This window comes from Xiphias gladius, chromosome 23, assembly GCF_016859285.1.
Source record: "Xiphias gladius isolate SHS-SW01 ecotype Sanya breed wild chromosome 23, ASM1685928v1, whole genome shotgun sequence".
Lineage (NCBI taxonomy): Eukaryota > Metazoa > Chordata > Actinopteri > Istiophoriformes > Xiphiidae > Xiphias > Xiphias gladius.
Window position 1 is genome coordinate 8,276,306 of NC_053422.1, and position 19,715 is coordinate 8,296,020.

The following is a 19,715-nucleotide window of genomic DNA, read 5'->3' on the forward strand; positions in this document are numbered from 1 at the left end:
GGGTTATGTAACTCCTTTAGTCTGACTGGAAAAAATTATTGGATGGATGAATGAATGGTTGGCAGAGAAAAAAAAATATGTAGTTGGGTGATAGATGAATGACAGAATAAATGAGCAATGGTGGGAGAAAGAGGTGCATGGGGAAGAAAACTCAGAGAGCAACAAACTGGATGAATTAAGTTGAGTGATTAATGAAAAAATAGAAAAGGAAAGCCAGAAGAATGGATGAACTTGTGAATGGTGGATTGAATTAGGGGAAACCTTCATGCTGAGAGATTTAAAGCCTTCTGCATTTTTTATTATGAATGGAAGAATGGAGGGAAATGAGGTTGGATTGTGTGTCTTGCTCATTTCTTTTTAACCAGGGACACATGAAAGAGAGGAGAGACACAAGATGAAGGTGCCTGTATTTTCTTTCACAGGAATAGAAATAGAGCAGGAGAAGACGAAGGGGTCATGGAATTACTTAACAGCTGATATTATGTTATGCAATCTAAGTATAAAGAAACCAGGAGGTGACTGAGGATGTGTCAGCATTTTGATGCGGAGGGGAAGAAAATGAGGGCTTCACTAATCAAATCCAAATGCACCTCCTAGTATATAGATGCATTCATAAATCGAAAATTGGCAGTTCCTTTCCATTCTTAACGTTACTGGGTACAGAAACTCTCAGTTATCAATTTAAGAGCAATGTATTAAAAATATTTGTTCAGTATATGTCAGTTAGAGAAGGGATGAGGAAAGAAGGTGTATCATTTCCATTGTTGTTTCTGCCATGGTGACGCTGGAGTAGAGCTGTAACAATTGGCCAAATAATTGATTAGTTGTCTGACAGAAAATTAATCAGGAACAATTATACCATTGATTACCAATTTAAGTCCTTTATCATGAAAAAAAAACTTCAGCAATTTGCGATTTGACAGATGTGATGATTTGCTTATCTCCTGTTTTTTACACGATGGTTATGTAGTTGACTAAAAATGGAATAGAACTGAAATGAAGCACCTATTTTGATCATCAGTTAATTGTTTCAGCCTTTTTTCAAGCAAAAAGTTCAAATCTTCTGTGGTTCCAGCTGCTCAAATGTGAAGATTTACTGTAGTAAAATATCATATATTGGATTTTGGACTGTTGGTCGGACAGGACATTCTGACATGCCATCTTGTTGCTCTAGGAAATAGTAATGAGCTTTCTTTATTATATTATGACATTTTACAGACAAAACAATTATTCCATTAATTGAGAAAATAATTGTTGGATTAACCAATAATGAAAGTAATCATTAGTTGCAGGACTTAAGTAGAATATTTTTGGGTTTGGGGCTTGGTTTGACATTCCCATGTACTGGGAAGATGTGATGGACGTTTTTAGCATTTTCTGACATTTTGTCGACTAAACTTTTAATTACTGAATCAAAATAATGATTCACTGATCAATTGTTAATGATAAAAATCTTTACTTGCAGCCCTAATCCGGATTTTGTTGTGGGAATGTCTGTAACTTTTATCATTATGACAAGAACTTTATGTGATGCCAGGATCTGTAATATCTTTTGCACACACGTTTATTATATAGCTCATCTAGTTATACACATACTCAACCTGTTCTGGACAATATAAGATATCAGCAGTGTTGCATCATCTCCTCATGACTCTGAAAGAGTAGTGATGAATTAAAGGGGGGTTGAGGGGGTAGAGAAGGGTCTGCGGAAGATTTGTTGGGTCACTTAAACAAAATAGATCATTAAACGTCGGTGGAATAATTGAGAGCAAACAAATGAAGGAATGCTGCATTGGTCATTTATACTCCCAGGTGCAAAGCAGCTGATGGAAAAAACCAATGAGAAGTATCCAGGCAGAAAACTAAACACAGATCTCAAATCTTTGACCTGCTTTGTGTTCAAGCTGTGGATGGTTTGAATGCAAACATCTGTTTAAAGAGCCTGTGAGAGTTTCTTGGCCCTGGCATGAAGGACTATAAATGTCTACTGTTTCAGAGGCAGCAAGAAGGGCTGTTTATGATATATAAGATGATGCTTATAATTCTCTGTGTGCTTGTGTGAGCATTTCTATGAATTGCAGTGGGTTTCTGTGTTGTTGTTGTTGTGTGTGTGTGTGTGTGTGTGTGTGTGTGTGTGTGTGTGTGTGTGTGTGTGTGTGTGTGTGTGTGTGTGTGTGTGTGTGTGTTTTTATGTGGATGCGTGCACTGCAGTAGTCTGTACCTCCCAGCCAGAACAGAACAGAGCAGAGTCAGGTTTGCTGACAACAGCACCTCCGTGGAATTGCAACTAACCTCAAACTCACCTTACACACATTCAGACACACACACACACACACACACACACACACACACACACACAATGCATACTCTCTGTCGGTTTCCTTATATTGAGCCATTAGAATAATTGGAATGTAAGAACACCCTTGATTCGTTTTTCTGCTCTCTTTTCATTTTGTGTTTTTAATGCAGCAGACAAAATGCAGTCATTGTGAGGTTTTTTTTTTTTGTTTAGTCATTTAGTCAGCTGAGACAAGGCTACTGATACACAGCACGACGTTTCAGCTCTGCAGTATTACTCTTAGCTGTGTGAAACTGATATTCTTGTCCTACATTTGTGATCTGCAGAGAGTACTACCATCTGTTTAGGTCAGTTAATATCATTATTTTATCTGATAATACATATAATTATTATTATTTTATCTTATAAAACAGTGGCATAAAAAGTTTGGGCACCCCTGGTCAAAATTTCTGTTACTGCAAATAGTTAAGTGAGTAGAAGATGAACTGATCTCCAAAAGGCATAATGTTAAAGGTGAAAGATGCTTTCAACATTTAAACAAGATTAGTTTTTTTTTTTTTTTTTTTTGTACAATTTTAGAGTGAAAAGAGAGAGAAAGAGAGAGCACCATACAAAAGTTTGGGCACGCCAAGAGATTTGAGCTCTCAGATAACTTTTTACCAATGTCTCAGACCTTAATTGGCTTGTTACGGCTATGGCTTGTTCACAGTTATCGTTAGGAAAGGCCAAGTGATGTAAATTTCAAAGCTTTGTAAATACTCTTGACTCCTCAAACCTTGTCCCAACAATCAGCAGCCTAGGGCTCCTCCAAGCACCTCAAGAATGCAAGCTGAAGGTTTTGCCAGGGCCCTCACAGTCCGCCGACCTATCATCACCTAACATCATTGAAAATCTGTGGATAGACCTCAAAAGAGCAGTGCTTGCAAGACAACCAAAGAATCTCACAGAAGTAGAAGCATTTTGAAGGAAGAATTGGCAAAGGGGGTGTTATTAAGTACTGACCATGCAGGGTTCTCAAAGTTTTGTTTGGGCCCTATTCCTTTTTTGTTATTTCGAAACTGTAGAAGATGGAAATAAAAAAGTAATCTTGCTTAAAATATTAAAGAAATGTGTGATCTTTAACTTCATGTCTTTTGGAAATCAGTTCAAATTTTAACCAGGGGTACCCAAACTTTTTCATGCCACTGTGCGTATGTATGTATGAAATGAAATCACAAGTGCATTGTTCAGCCCTCAGGAAATTCACAAATGTCTCCAGTTACCTGCTGCTGCAGAGATTTTCACTGCTGTGATCATGAATCATGACGAGGGATCTGGTCAGAAGACAGCAGATTAGTCTGGCGTGATCTGGGTGAATCCGGCAAGCACCTCAGATGCTTTTACGACGTACAGTAGTTGATAAAGTTGTTAATGACATCAAAATAGCAAACTAATAATGACTAACATGTTTTGATCTTATTTCACAGATAAATCAAATCAAGTCAAAAGGTAGTTCTAGATGTTTGTTAGTATGGGGCAGGTGGAATGTGGCATCAGTCATCAGTCAGTCATGACATTATAAAAAGCTAAGTAGCTGTCTACTTGATTCACTATCAAAGAGGCCACAGCACTACTGCTAACATACTGTTAGCTAAAGGTATGATTACTTAAGACAGTATCAAGGTCTTCTCTCTGTCTTTGGCTACTGCTTCCACGGTGCTTGTAGGGCAGGAGCTAATCTAATCTGACCTACTTGGAGAAGTTTTGAAAGCCAAGCCTTTATACGCCAACTAGTGCTCCCTTGGCACCCTTGTATGTGTGATAGCTTTAGGCCAAAAGAACAGCAGAAATAAATTCGAAACCTTTATATGTCGTAAAGTGGTTTGGAGAGACACTGTCGTTGATTATTTAAAAAAAACCAAAAAAACATGCATACTGTTAGCTGCAATATAATGGCAACATATGCATCCAACATGGATTTTCATTGAAATTAGCAGTCTTCAGTTTATATGTTATGTGTTGTCATATTACAATTTTTAGAAAAAGTAATGTTGGTTGTAACATTAAATATTTTTAAAACAGAATGGAAGCATGGCCCTTTTAGCCAACTTATGTTGAACGCTAATTAATGGTGTGTGAGATAGCATGTCATTCTCCTAAAAAGACACACGCCACACTGTTCCCTTCTGTCCTAATGGTGTGAAGCATGTTTGTTAGAATGACAGCTGTGCTGCTTGATCACTAAAGGAAAACTGCAAGAAACTTTCTATCCTGATACATAATCCAAACCTCTTAAGAACCACTCTCTACTACATCAGGGACCAAGATTTCTCTGGGATCCTGTTTACCCTTTATAGTGTCCTAGCCAGGGAAGAAATACCCTAAAGGGTTCTCTAAAGGGTGTCTGGTCCTTTAGGGCACAACTGACACTGACAGAAATGTTATCTTCACTGCTTAGGGAGCTTGAGGAGGGCAAGAACCTCCCAAAGGAGCCGACGACGGTTTTAGTTCAAGTCCTCAGCGGCAAAATGGTGTAAGATCAGATATTATCTCTGCTACTTAAGGCCCATGTAGGTTATGTAACGTCTGTGAGGGTCCTGTCAAGCATCTATTGTTAGCGATGCAGCTGCCCAGCGTGGTCCCTTGTTGTAGAACTCAGCAGGAGAGCCTGCTGTCAGATGTTATCTGTGCCTTCAAACGGACAGTCTCTGCTGTAGGGAGCCTGCAGGGTGTTACTGTTTAAAGGACAAGGGATCTAATGTAAACTCAGTCCAGATAATAACTGATTCAAAAATATATGAGATGTTGGAGCGAGAGAAACAAAATACCGTAGATGCTATCACAACAAGTCCAAGTTAATCAACTGGGGAGGGCAAGAGAACAAACAAGTGTTTTTTGTTTTGTTTTTTTCAGTTACTATATCTGTTTTCACATTTCATTACTCCTCCTCCCTCACAACCACTGTTTTTTGGAAACATTTTGGCAGGCTTATTGTGTTTTTGTCTCTGCAACACTGGCAACTCTCTGTCTCTTTTTTTCTATCTCTACGTCACACGCGCGAGCATGATTAAGGTAACGGCATCAGAACGGGACTGTGAGATGTTCGTTACGTTCAAGGTCAGTAAGAAGCAAGGAAGGGGGAGGAGAGGAGATTAAAGAGGAAAGAGACTTGAGGAAGGAAGATAGAGAATGTAGAACTTGAGAAAAAGTTAAGCAAAGGGTAGAGACTATTTGAATATGAAAAATGGTTTTTGTATAAAGTGTGATGGGGTGGAATTAGAGAAAGGGAAAGATGGCATAAGGGAAGAAGAACAGGTTAAAGACGTAGGTGAGAATAATAAAGTGATAAGTAAATGGAGAGAAAAAACTGAGTAGAACGGGAGTATTTATGTAGAGAGCAAATCAAATTTAGAAAAGAAATCATAATGGAAGGAAAGGACCCTGATGAGGAGAGAAAGGAGGGTAGAAAAGAGTTGAGAAGCAGTTGAAGGAAGAGGGCAAGAATAGCAAGAATCAAGAGAAGGAATTAGAAGAAAAGATGGATGAAGAAGAATAATAAAGACGGAGGGCATTATCGTTTCCCATCTGCCATTAATAATTTAGTCTGTATTGATCTACCTGAAGAATTCTTGCTGCGTTAGGAGTGTGTGAGTGTGTGTTTATGTCTGCCAACACACACACAAAGCTTGCAAAATCTCTGCTTCTGTTTTTCTCATTAGATGAGTTTGACCGCCTGAGTCCACAAACAAACACGTACTTGTACTTCCATCTTTGTGAGGACACTCATTGACATAATGCATTCCATAGCCCCTTACCCTAATCTTAACCATCACAACTAAATGCCTAAACCTAACCTAAACCTAATTCTATCCTTGTGTGTGTGAGAGTGAGTGAGTGAGTGATGCATTCCTGCATTTCTTGTGACTGTCATTTGGCAAGAGATCTTGCAGTAAAAACATGAACTAATCACTGTAACTTCTTTTTCTCTACTACTCAGCGCTTGAGCTTCGCTTTGTCTCTCCAACAAACAGTATACAAAGATGCATTCATGTTTAACATTGTTATTTTCATTCTTTTTCCCTGTTTTGGCTCTTGCTGCCCAACACCAACACCCTCCAAGGTCATTTCATGTCAGTATGAGAAGGGAGTCGAGGAGTACATGTTGTTCTAACCATGTTGTCCTTTTCCCCTCTCTCTCTGCAGCTCCCACCTCTCCCCTATATCCATCCTGCCTGCTGACTCTGCTGAGTAAGTCCACACACACACACACACACACACACACACAACCAGTAATTTTATCCACTCACAATAACATACGTAGGCACTTCTTTATGTACAGACACTCATACATGCACCTAAAATTTTAGCTTCCTAAGAATCTAGTCTGACAAATCCATTTTTTGCAACTAAAAAAAATCTCAAAGCAAGCAGTATTATCCTGCAGTTTTTATTAAGAGAATAGAATAGAAAAACTGCAAATAAGGGGTAAAAGAGAGACTTAGGTCAGCTGAACTGTAAAGAGGGAGGAAAGGACCATATGCTCAAGAGGCTGGTAAAATAACGGGAAGGAAGAGAGAAGAAGTGCAGGCAGCGCTGAGAAGAGTCGAGTTGAGAGAAAGGTAAGAGGCGAATAGGAAGTAATGAGGAGGAAAGGTGACCTTGTTTTTTGATTATGAAGCTGAAGGGTTTTTCATGGCTTGGTCCTTTCCCGGCCCCCAGGACATGAACTCAGCAATCACATGACTTTCAGGCCTCTGCCTCTTCAGTGCATGACATGCAGACAGCATTAAATCATTTTCTATGGTGCGGCGCATTTATCTGAGTGAGCTGACCTGAAGACTTGAGGGCACCAACAGAAGCATGTACACATGGAAACTGTAATTCAGTGGTCTAATGCATCAACAGCAAGAGAGAACAAAATGGCTGCAAATTGTCTCATCAAAGTAGTCACATACTCACTTTCATCTATTTGCATCTGTTGACATCAACATATTATTGCGCTGCAACTGTTTTTATTATAGATTGTTCTGCTCGTTATTTTTGGTCTCTCAGATGCCAGAAAAAAGTGAAAAATGCTCATCAAGGTTTTTTTAAAGCCAATGCGACATCTTCAGATTGTTTGTTTTGTCCGGTCAACAATTCAACACCTTAAGATATTCAGTTTATTGTCGCATAAGGGGCTAATCCTCACACTTTTAGGGAATTTTTGATAGTTTTGCTTAAAAAAAACCACTTAAATAATGGATCACATAATAAAATAATATTCTGCTGATCAACTGATTGATCAACATGCCAAGAATAGCCTATTTGATTTACCTTTGTATGTGTACAAATTAAATTTGTAAATTTATTAGTCAGATTTCATTTAAACAAAACCCTGTGCAAGAAGAAAATTCAAAGCAGACAATTAGATAAACGGTTTAGAGCTGAAACAATTAGTTTATAAGTTGACAGGAAAATGTTCTGTAACTATTCTGAGTTGATCATTTCAGTGACTTTTCAATCAAAAATAGTGAAAAAATACCAGACGTTCTCTGGGTTCAGGTTCCAAAATAAGAGGATTTTGGCGAATGGACTGCACTTATAAAGCACTTTTCTAGTCTTATCGACCACTCAAAGCGCTTTACACTTCTGCCACATTCACCAATTCACACACACATTCACACAGCGCTTTTCTATACAAACAGGACTTTCTATACACACATTCACACACTGATGATACATCGATTCAGTATCTTGCCCAAGGACACTTCGACATTCAGGCTGGAGGAGCCAGGGATCGAACAACTGGCCTTCATTTCTACTTCCTGAGCCACAGCTGCCCCCTTTTGTTTATCCTATATCATTGTAAACTGATTATCCTCAGGTTTGTGATTGTTGATCGATTAATCGAAGAAATAAAGACAGAATAATAAATAAAAAAAATAATTTTTAACTGCAGCTCTTGTAAGACTTTTACAAATGGATGGACAGACTGATAGATAACACAGAAAAGAATAAAACAAACAAACTGTACAAATTTTAACAGGTAATATTGTGGATGAGGGCCTCAATTGGTTTGCTTTTGTTTTAAACCGTTTTTAATGTGTACTGTACAGGAGGTTGAAAGTAAGTGCTTATATTTTTTCACCTGATTTGCTTTAACACCCTGCTATTCAGTCATTTAATAGCAGGGTGTTATGCTACCATGAATACTAGTTTTCCTGGCTAGTATAGGAAAAGGTGTTCCTTGAGTTTCATTCACCAGATGTATGACTGTCTTCTAGGTGTCATGCGAGTACATTAACTGTTTGCACATTTCCAGGAGTGCATTAGATGGCTGCGAGGGCCTTGGTTGCCTAGACAGTCTTGTGTCTCTGAGTGTAATTAACGTCTTCTCTTTCCTCTGGCTACCAAGATGGTTTCAAAAATGTAGACGACAGTTGCAAAAACAGATGGTGCTTTTCTGGGCAGTGTGTGTGTGAGTTTTTTTGAGTATGTGTGGCTGTGTGTGTGTATGTGTGTGATGGATAGTTATTGTTAGGGGAGCTTCTTTCAGTGAGAGTCAGAGTTGCTGCTGCAGGCGAAAGTGGGCCTGTGGTCCAGGGAGATGTGTGTGCACAAAGGTGTGTGTTTGGCTGATATAGCCACAACTCACACACATTTATTTGACCCGTGCCCAGCACCTTTATGAGGTTTTGCCTTAAATGGACATAGATGTGAAACCAAAACAAAGTTATGATCCAGCTCCAAGTCTTACATTTAAAAACTTGTAACTTTGTTGCCAGGAATACATGGTGGTCACACACACGCACACGCACACACACACACACACACACACACACACGCACACACACGTGGTCCAGTTAATAAAGCAAGCTAAATAAAATCTTACCAGAGCCTGTGGATCAGCAGTTGCATGTCAGTGCAGATGTCAGACAATGAATGCTGTTGTTACCTTTTACAAGCTGTAATTATCTCTTCCCTCTTCTCCCCAGCTCTAGATTAAGCATTATTCATCCTTTTAGAGCAGGACCAGGTTATACAATAGAATAGAATGGAAAATATACCATTTCAGTGATTATTAGGCTCTCAAAATATTTGATAGAGACATTTACTAAAGGTTAATAATCTACCTGTATAAACTTCATTGCCAGATATATTCCTGTATTTGGTAAGGTGCTAATCACATCAGTTTGTCCTTTAAAGCTACAGCCGTTTGTTTGTTAAGTGATTAGTAGAGGTCTTCCAATTCATTAATAGAGGTTGATGACTGGCAGGACTAGGGGAGGTGGATTACATGCGGCTCCAGAGATGAAGGTTTTAACCTGCACATCATTACTAGCTACTGCTAAACCTTACTCTGAAATCAGAGATCTTAATTAAATGGGTGAGAGATCCACTAAGTTCATTGGATTCACTATAACTGAACAGAAGAGCACGTAAATTAATCTATTAATGTAGAGACAATTGAAGACAATTGAGAGAATTAAACATTATTGAAATTATGTAAATCATTACGGTGATCAGTTTTCGTTCTGATCATTAGGAGGAAATTGGATTGTTTTAGGGATTTCTAAATAACTCCAGTGTAAATTTATGTAGCTGTGGGAATTTGTCGTATACTTTTATAGTAATATATTTTTAGTTTTGGATAAACTACTATATGTTTTGTTTTGTTCCCAAATATGGTTACAGTGCAGGTTACAGTTAAAAAAAATGCAAACTACTTGCACAAAATATTCATTTAATAGCATTATTTCAGGAGGCAGGTGGTACTTTGGTGGTGCTATATTTTATTCTACAAGGGCAGAAATTAGTTATCATTTCTCAGCACTGAATACTCCATTTAGTTTAAGCTTTGGGCTTTGCATAATTGCTGAATTATATTTTCAATCTGGTTATCAGAATGGTTTTATAGACTTTGACATTATTTAGTTTATATCTATCATATATACACTAGTTTAAAGGCACCCGACATCACTGGGGCTTGAATTATCTGCATCGCCCAGCCTCATGCTTGCAGGCACTCAAAATGAGTCCAAAACCGAAGTTTACTCTGGAGGTTGTTAATTTATGTGGATTTACTTGGATGTCTTTTATTAGCGGCGGTGTGAATTTTCCTGCACACAGTTGCACACAGTTTCAAGGCTTCATGTCCACTGAGGTCACCCCTATGAGCTAAATCAAGGTTTAGGTGTATTTTAAGGTGTCACAAAAACCTGTTAGCCTCCCTGTTTGTTTGTACAGAAGCTAGAATAGAGCACAAAAGCTAAAAACATGTTATGCTAAATACACTTTTTAGTCAGAACATAATTCATCTTCACACACCACACAGAGTAAAAAAAAATACAAATACACATGGGAATCTTGGTAAAATTACTAAAGTCGATGTATTTTTGTGTGTTTTTCAAGGATAATTCAGCGAACCATCAGGGCTGCAGTGGAGCAGCACTTCTTTGAGCTGAAAACCTCCATCGACCAAGACCTCAGCAACTACGAAAGCCAGGGGTGAGAGAGCACACACAGAGAAACATTGACACAGGAACAAACAATGCAATACAAACATACACAAAGATAAAAACCAAACGTACTTAAATCAAGTATAAGCACTTAACCACCAAATTTCTTACACACCTCTGGCAAAACTTTGTAGTTGCGCCTGCTGACAGAAACATGCGTTACACAGATTCATCAGGGGCTGAAAGGGGCATTGGATGACTTTAAAGAAACATATTTGACATAGCGAATGTTGTGTAAAAAAGTAGGTCGCCAACCAGCTGGCTGAGGTTACCAGTAAACACGTTGGCAGCAGTGATGTTAATAAGGAAATTGTATGTGTTGAGGGGAGCAGCTGTTCAGTGGTCATTTACCTCCAAGTCAAAATAAGATGTCGAGGACTTTGTGGGACATGACACGACACCATAAAGGTTTTACACTACACACTAAAATAGGCAGCTTTATCCTAACCTGCACAACTTTCATTATTTCATTAACTTTTTGAATGCTATTTTCCAGGGTGAATCCCAGCAAGCCTTCCGACGAGGGTTGCCATGGAGACGATGAGCAACAAACGGACCCTGAGGACAGTCCCTGCAACACAGTAGGGGAGACCCCACTTACACAGACTGAGCCATACATACAACAAAGCCAGATGAACACACAGGTCCGTACAGAAATTGAAAGTGAAGACCTTTGTAAACACACACACACACACAGACACAGACACCATGGAGATTTCCCTCAAAAAACACAAACAATAGACAGACCTAGACCAGTTGCTGTGTGGGCTGGCGGCATATTTCCCATAACTAACCTCCTTCCAGTCTCAGTATGTCGGTTCATTCCAAGGCAGAATGTTTGATATTATCAGCACAGTCCATCTTTGTTCTGCTCTGATTGCTACAATAGCTAGAATTCTACCAGGGTAGCGAGCAGGGACAACAACAGGCCTGTTGCACAGATACACACACTCAAACACACACAGATCAATGATTACAGGGATACACACAGGCAGTGTTTGGTTCTAACGAACATATAGTCATGAGGCCGGTGTATATTAGAAACTCTGTTGTGTGAAAGAGATGAAAAAAAATCTTTCCGAGGTTTAACCAGAGACGGTCTGCAGTGTCCATATTTTGTAACTTTACGAAATCAAACACTTCCCCAGGAGGTACATAGGTTTAAAAATGGGTGTACCAAATGCAGTGCCAATTCCTGACTCCACACTCTCAACATTGGGGTACATTTGTTAATGACCTGCTACCATGGTACAGGTTATGCAGGACACTATGTTGTCATCATCACTGAGGGAACACTGATTATTCAGAAATGGATGTAACTCCTTTGTAAAATGCAAAGACAAACATGTTGTTATCAAAAATGTTTGCTAATTAATTAGCCAACTGGCTTAATTAGGAAGAAAGACATTTTTCCTGCGAACATGATAAATCAAGGATAATCACTCGTAGAAACTTCGTATTTACTTCCCAGGTATCCCATATGGAGTAGAAGGTCCGATTAGATTTTGCTGAGCCTTGCTGCATTTCTTCTTGGTTGTTTTTTTTGGTTGTTTTTTTTTTTTTTTAAACTTCTGTTAGCATTCTTGATGACCAACTATTAAAGCATGGCAGGACAACTTAACTTATTATACCAATGTAGACAACATGTAAAACTGAAAATATGTTAAAGTTATGTAAAAATGCAGTTTTGTCTTTTGTCATGCAGATCCTTGCAAGACATAAGGCAAAGCACCTCTTGTCTTTTTCGGTGAGCGTCGCATACATTTTTAGTCTCAGTCGCAGTGGAAATCAGACCCCATACCCCCCAATGCTACTGCCCCCCTTTAGTGGCCTCAGTGGCTCTTGTCCCAAGAATCATTTTAGCGTCCAGAAAGCGGGAGAGAGATGAGGAGCAGCGGTCAACATGGCAGACAGAGTGCGATGTGTCCCGGGACTGATGAGAAACCTGTAATTTCTGTAAACAATAATCTGGGTCCGATCCTTTGTATAGATCAGTAAGAATGACAGCACACTTGAGCACCAAACTACAACACACACACACACACACACACACACCATCTCATTTCTTTGCATAACAGTAGTAGAACCAGTGTGACGTGACATGTGACATCATAGTGCTCCCTACTACAACCCATTCATTCATTGAGTCATGTGATAGCTGCCTCTTCATAACCACTCGCAGCATTTCTATTTTGACAAACTGGTGCAGGTAACTTCAGTTCAGTGAGCACATAAAACAACCTCCAGTGTGGATGCTTATGACTTTAACCCTTCAGTAACAGTATCAGTCAGACAATTAAAATGAAACCCAGCAGTATTGGGCAGGGTTAGGTAGATAGTTATAAAGGTTAGCAGTGGTGATGGTAAAACCCCTTCACCTTGACTTTGGGATTTTTTTACTCTATGTCGGAGCTCTGCACTGTAAAGGGGAAGAGAGATTAGACAGTCAGTAATGAGATTGTGTATATTTTTATGTAGAAATTACCTAATTTTTTCCTGAGCAATTTATGGATTTAAGTGTCATCCTTATGAGCAGAAATGAGTAGGAGTGCCACAGTTAACATTCATTCGCGCCATTTATTTGTGTTTAAGACCAACAACAAAAACCCCTTCATTGCTTGATATTCAAAGGGAAGTAAAACTACACACAGATAGTGTGTAGTTTCTAAGACCAGGAATGCACCTGTTTATGTTACAGTCCCAGTTCAACACAGTTTATAGTATCCCCATTTATGTCTCTTGCTCTGCTTTGCTAGTTTTTCTTTAAAACTGAGTAATTACCTTGTTTTCTTGTTTTCTAGAAAATTAGTTTTAAATTTTGGCTGCTGCTTTCTCCCAGGATTCACTGGACTCTGGCGCCACCCTGGAGGAGAGCTTGGGAATGGACCTGGATGGAGAGGCTGTCAGAGATGCTGAGAACAACATCAACACTGCCAGGTGAGCTATCGGATTTATAGATTGCATTCAAGCCTTCAGTGAATTTAGTTTTACCTCAAATCAACAAATAGGACGCAAATTTATCAGATCGAGATGCTATTTTATACTAGTAGTTCATCTTTCAAAAGAATTAAGAGTTTAAAAGATAAAGGAACATTGGAACACACTTAGACTTAATTTGGACGAGGTGATAGATGTGTGTTATATGTAGCCTGGTGAATCTCAGTGATGTGGAGAGAGAACTTTATTTCCCAGAGAGAATGAAATTCTTTTTCTTTAACGTGCAAACAAGGGGCAGTGATGCTGTCATGCACTGACCATTTTACACCTTGTGTTTATAAATCACTTTGACACGCTGTGTCGGCCAGAGCTCATTTTTATGCTGCATCTGAAACAGAGCTTTATTTTCCTCCATCTCTGTCACATGTAACACACATTAACTCACACTGCATGCTCGTGCAGTTTTAACACGTCATACATCATACCGCATCATGCCTCCAGCTTTGGATTGTTAACAAGCGTTTTAACAGATGTAGTCAAAGGAAGACTCCTAATAAGGTTGAAAGATTCTGACTAAAGTCCTTTGGAATCTCCAAATTATCATCATTAAATTGTTCTGGGTAAAGTTGGATCAAAAATGATTCAGATTTTTGCTCAGAGTCAAAGATTTCTAGGTGTGTGAGGGGATTTTTCTTGCTTTTAACAGCAAGTGTTCGCAGTGGGATGCTTATAGACTGCTCAGCACATGGGAAAAAAATGCTTTTCTAGACACATTTACAAAGTAATAACAAACAACTCAGTTGTAGATATCTGAACAAAACTATTGAAAAAGGTATGCCCCCTAAAAATCAGATTATGCGAAAATGCAGAGCTGAAGATTAATGTGCGTGTAACTGTATTCTGTTCACTACTTTTAATCATAATGATTATTCAAATACATCTTATGTTACTTAATTTGATTTTAGGCAGGAACATCAACCCTGTGACACCATGGAGCAGACTGACATCATAAGCTGTGTAAGTATCAATATGTGGGAATCTAACACAGTGTATGTCTATGATCTGTAAAAACATTTAGCAAAATATTGCCTCAAATTTCTGCTACACCATCTCTGTACCTACCGTACCTTCCTTCATTTTCCTTCTTTTGTTCCCTTCTAGTTAATTCATCTCTTCCTGTCCCCCTACGCTTTCTCCCTGCTTTTCTGCCATTCCTGATTTGTTTCTGTAATCCCTCTCTCTCTCTCTCTCTCTCTCTCTCCTTCCAGGACTCGGGTTCATGCCGCTGTGACCAGAACGCCAACACCAGCGAGACCAACAGGAACCACCTGTCGCCATGCCAACCAAACTCTGGCAACAACCCCCACCTCCAACTCTTTCCGGACAACCAATGGGAAGGTAGGAATCTCCGCGTCTCTGCAATGCCAGGACACTCTCTATTCACCAGCAAAAGAAATGTAAATTATCTTAAGATATTTTGAGATACAGTGTCAAGTAACTGAAATAGTATTAGAGAAAGGAGAGACCCTTCCCATGGTTCTCGGTCAAAAATGTATTTACCTTTTCCCAGTTAGGTAGAAAGCAGTTATTCTGCCATGTTAGTCCATCTGATTTTAGGTTTGAGTCTCTCTTGTAGAGTAATGTTGTTTTCTCAGATAGCACTAAAACATTTTCTGTCAGGCCAAGAGACTTAAATGCCCTCATTATATCTACCTGAATCTTCCAAATAACGGTCGATTAGTTGATAAATCAATTATTCAACTATTTTGATAATTGAATAATCATTTAGTCATTTTATGCAGAAAAAAGTGGGAAACTTTCCCTGATTCCAGCTTCTTATATGTGAAAATTTGATGCTTTTCTTTTACACAATAGTCGTCAGAAAATGAAATACCTAAAAATGAAATTTAATGTCTCCGTGCTAAAGCATCTAACTATTATTTTCTTAATTCATAATTAAAGTTTTTGGTTTATAAAATATCTGAACATAGTGAAAAATAAATGACCATCACAATTTTCCAGAGCTCAATATGACATCTTGTGCTCATTTTGTCTAATAGATGAATGATATTTTTGACAAACAATGGATTAATCAATGGACTTATGATGTCAACACTGCTGACTGTTAAATGAAAACTTTGTGGGCCGTCATTCTCTTTCATTTCTCCATAATTCTGTTGAATAACTAGTGTGACTGAGCAAAAAATGTTCCTCATTCGTTCCATTTATACCAAACACATACTGTACGGACACACACTGAATGAATGTTGGTGAGTAAAGTTGTTAGGAATGATTGACCTCACTGCTCCTCTTCTCTGCTGCCTCTTCCCCGGTCCCTCCACTTCTTCCTCGTCCTTGTCTTCCTTCCATCCAAACAGCGTCACCCCCCTTCCATCTCCACCTCCCTCCCATAGACTTCTCATGTATGCATCTGCAAAAAGAAGGCCAAGGTAAGTAGTTTCATATCTATCCGACAATCCACCAGTCTACCCATCCTTCCTTTCATCCTTTCTCGTGAATTTTTTTAAGGTTGGTTGCTTGCTTGCTGGTTTGGACATCTGGTCTGGGAGACGTATTAATATGTTCTCGCAGTTTTTTGTCTGATACTCATGATGAATAAATCCCTGCATGTAAAACACTTCCTTCCATCAGCTTTGATGAGACAGCTGGTTTTACTTCCTCTTTTGCTCTTCCTTCCTGCTGCAGGGTCACTGGGCAGATTGGTCAGGACGCATTTGCTCTCTGAATTCACTTTCTCCTTTAACTCTGCTTGTCTGTGCCTCACCTCTATCTCGTTATCTCTCTGACCCCCCTTCACCCTCTCCTCAGCTCATTAGCATAGCGAAAGAAGAAAATTAATTTGTTTTTGAATGTATCAGCTCAAAAGCCCCCTACCAGGCAGCTTTTGTGTCTTACTGATATATACACCACCTGCTTCGTGTGCAACACTTGTGATAGTCAGGGTTTAATTTAGACTTTTTCTCTCCCTCCTTCCCTGACCTCCGTTGACTTGCTCTGACACCCTGTTCTCTCCATTTCTTTCCTCCTCTCTCCAGACCCCATCCCGGCTTACAAATCCTGGCAGGATGACAACGAGAGCGGCGAGGCGCAGCTCTCCCCGCTGGCCGGTCGCATGGTTCCTCTCCCCCTGCTGCCCCTGGAGGAGGACGGCGAGGACGAGGAGGGGGAGGGGGGGCAGGACGCCTCTCCCTCCTCTTCCCGCTCCCACCCTCACCTTCTGGCTCGACGCTTCCTCGACTTCGGAGCGCACGGTGCCCAACGCTTCCTCCAGCAGGACCCAGATGCCACCTCACCCACCAAAGTACAAAGGTACGATAAAGCACAGACATCCAGCAGCGCTACTAGATTCTGCTTGTGGGTTTAAAAAGTGTAAAATTTTCTTTGGTCCAAGTCATAGCAAAAATTCCTGGTTTGGGGTGTACATTAGGCAGTTTATTCATACCTGTGTATCCTCTGTTACTCCCAGGCCACGACGAGCATCATTTGGCTCCAAAGAGGCAATGAGAGGAGGAGATTCGGTGACCCACCAACTCACCAAGAAGCTACAACACCTGAAGAAGAAAATCAAACAGTTTGAAGAGCAGTTTGAGAATGAGAGGAACTATAAGGTAAAAATATGCAGTTAGGTAAATAAGTATTTGGACAGTAACACAGTTTTAGTAATTTTGCCTCTGTACACCACCACATGGTTTTGAAACAAAGCCATCAAGACGTGATTGTAGGCTTTCAGCTTTAATTCAAGGGGTTTAACAGAAATATCACATTAACTATTTAGGAATTACAGAGGACCTAAATGTAGTTGTGTAATGTAGAACTGAAGTTCAAGAGCTACGTAGTAATAATGAAAAGCCCAAAATATAAACTACATTGGTGTATTATAAATACTGCAAAGGACTGTAGACCCTGAGTCACTACTACTAGCTGATGTAAAAATAGAAACAGCAATTTATGAGGCCAACAACATAAACTGTTTTCACTTTGTCATTAAATTAATTGGCTGAGACGAAGTATTTGGAACTACTGGCGGTGCCAGTGTTCAGGTTTGGTGCTATTTGTTGAAATAGCCATAAAAAAAGTGGGTCAGATTTTTTTCTGAAATTACTGACGAACGTTAAGAGGCACAAAGAACAAAAAGCCTTTGAAGTAGCTGCAAACCTCTGAGGTGACACTGAAGTTGATCTATATTGGATTCACTACACTATGCTGAATGGAGTCAAAAATCCTGAGAACTTAACGCTTGCATTTTTAATTCTTTCTGTGTAAAAACATCAGCTTACTGCCGAAATTGCTGTTGTAAATCGCCCAGCGACCTTTTCTCCAGAATACCAACTCTTCCACTGTCTCCTCCCCCTCCTCCTCTCTCTGCAGCCCTCTCACGGAGACAAGGCAGCTAACCCCAAAGTCCTCAAATGGATGAGCGACCTCACCAAGATCCGCAGGCAGATTAAAGGTAGAACCACTCGGTCTTTCTCCTGTGAATGTGTGTCTGTGTCAGGGTTAGAGTGTCTGTGTGCCATCCTGTTCCATGCTGGACAGCTTGACCCTCCCCACTCCTAACCTATGACCTTTGTAACAGCACCGCATGTATGCTGGTTTAACACACATAAGCAGACACGCACATTCCAGGGGTTGACGTAGCTCTCAAATGCGTGGCTCCCACCTTCCAATGTGCTGGTGCGTCCTTGTGAACCCACATTCATTACCTGAGGTGAGTTCAATAAGGTGAAACTTTGGAAAATACTTTGTTAGGCATAAAAGGATTGCAAAATAATTGGGAAAATCTTCAAATAACCTTCATTTTGATCAGTAAAGTTTGAAATGTGGTTGTAAAAGTTTTTGCCCTTTGCCAAACTGGTGTTCATTCTCATTAACAGAGCCCGTGAACACAGGTATTAAAAGGGGGAACATTTGTAGAACCAAAAATACAGAATGTGATAAATATGAAACCATTTCTACACGAGGGTTTCTCAAGCAGACTCCAGTCCATTGTTTCACCATCCTGAACAAACCCCATGACACTTGTCCACCTCCTGTCTGTGAGGTGACGGCTCTCCTTTCCGGAGAACGCAGTGGCCGAAACATTTCTCTCTGTTTCAAATCAAAATTGAAAAACAACAATAACGCGAGCACCCGCTCTCCACTTTCCTCCCTCCTCCTCCTATCGCTCAACGACCGATTGATTGATTGATTGACTGACTGATCGGCCAACCAGGACGCCAGCACCACCTTTTACCCAGAAGCACGCTGAGGCACCAGGCTTTGCTCCATTCACACAGACGCCACCATGCTCCCTCCTCCCCTTCCTCTTCCTCCTCCTCCTCCTCCTCTATCTGCTCACCTCCCCATCACACACTCACCCCCCCGCTCCACCCCTACTCAAGCCTGAGCTCTAGACCGTTTCACCTCAGTAAGTACCAACCCCTCAGTAAGTAGACATTACAAACACTGCTGACAGTCACAATGAGGCGGCATTGTGAGAGCATCTTGCTTCTTTGTGTTGGTGTATTTCCTGTCTAAACAGCATGTGGGCACGGGATATTTAACTAGAGGTAACTCTAAAAAATGTGAAGTAATGTGAGGAAGGCGAGGGCTTTGATTGGAAATATTATTTTTCTATTTTCTGACAAGGCTTAAAAAATTGTTTTCATTTGACTGTGCTCAAACTGTGCACTAAAACTTTTTATCATTACATTTATATTTCTTTATCACCTGTGGGAGAGCACGGTTGGTACACAACAACTGAACAGAACTTAGATAAATTAAAATCTTATATACACTGTTTTTACAGGAAACAACAGTGCAGTTTTGTGAACTGTAAGTGCCTGTGTTTTTGTTCATGGCACGTTATTGCACTAGTTTACCATCAGCGGCGCTATGTCTCAGTCTGGACCCATCAGATTGCCCCAGGGACTTTTAGATGTCTTCATTTTTAAACTATTTTTACAGTCAAATACTATTCGAAAAATTTTCAGGAAATG

At 39.9% G+C, this 19,715-nt stretch overlaps 1 protein-coding gene across 5 annotated transcripts in view; it reads left to right on the forward strand.

Moving 5' to 3' along the window:
• The window catches only part of fam13b (family with sequence similarity 13 member B), an 83,142-nt gene that overhangs the window by 56,549 nt on the left and 6,878 nt on the right, over positions 1 to 19,715 (forward strand). For 3 of the 5 annotated variants that reach the window (XM_040119430.1, XM_040119433.1, XM_040119432.1), the window contains exons 8-18: positions 6,482 to 6,526; positions 10,673 to 10,768; positions 11,276 to 11,423; positions 13,619 to 13,716; positions 14,682 to 14,733; positions 14,985 to 15,114; positions 16,095 to 16,166; positions 16,773 to 17,046; positions 17,204 to 17,345; positions 18,106 to 18,187; positions 18,950 to 19,144. In XM_040119430.1, coding sequence (XP_039975364.1) covers positions 6,482 to 6,526; positions 10,673 to 10,768; positions 11,276 to 11,423; positions 13,619 to 13,716; positions 14,682 to 14,733; positions 14,985 to 15,114; positions 16,095 to 16,166; positions 16,773 to 17,046; positions 17,204 to 17,345; positions 18,106 to 18,187; positions 18,950 to 19,144 — 1,334 coding nt within the window. The remainder of the gene's footprint in view (positions 1 to 6,481; positions 6,527 to 10,672; positions 10,769 to 11,275; positions 11,424 to 13,618; positions 13,717 to 14,681; positions 14,734 to 14,984; positions 15,115 to 16,094; positions 16,167 to 16,772; positions 17,047 to 17,203; positions 17,346 to 18,105; positions 18,188 to 18,949; positions 19,145 to 19,715) is intronic. The other 2 variants (XM_040119434.1, XM_040119435.1) reach the window with 2 other exon arrangements.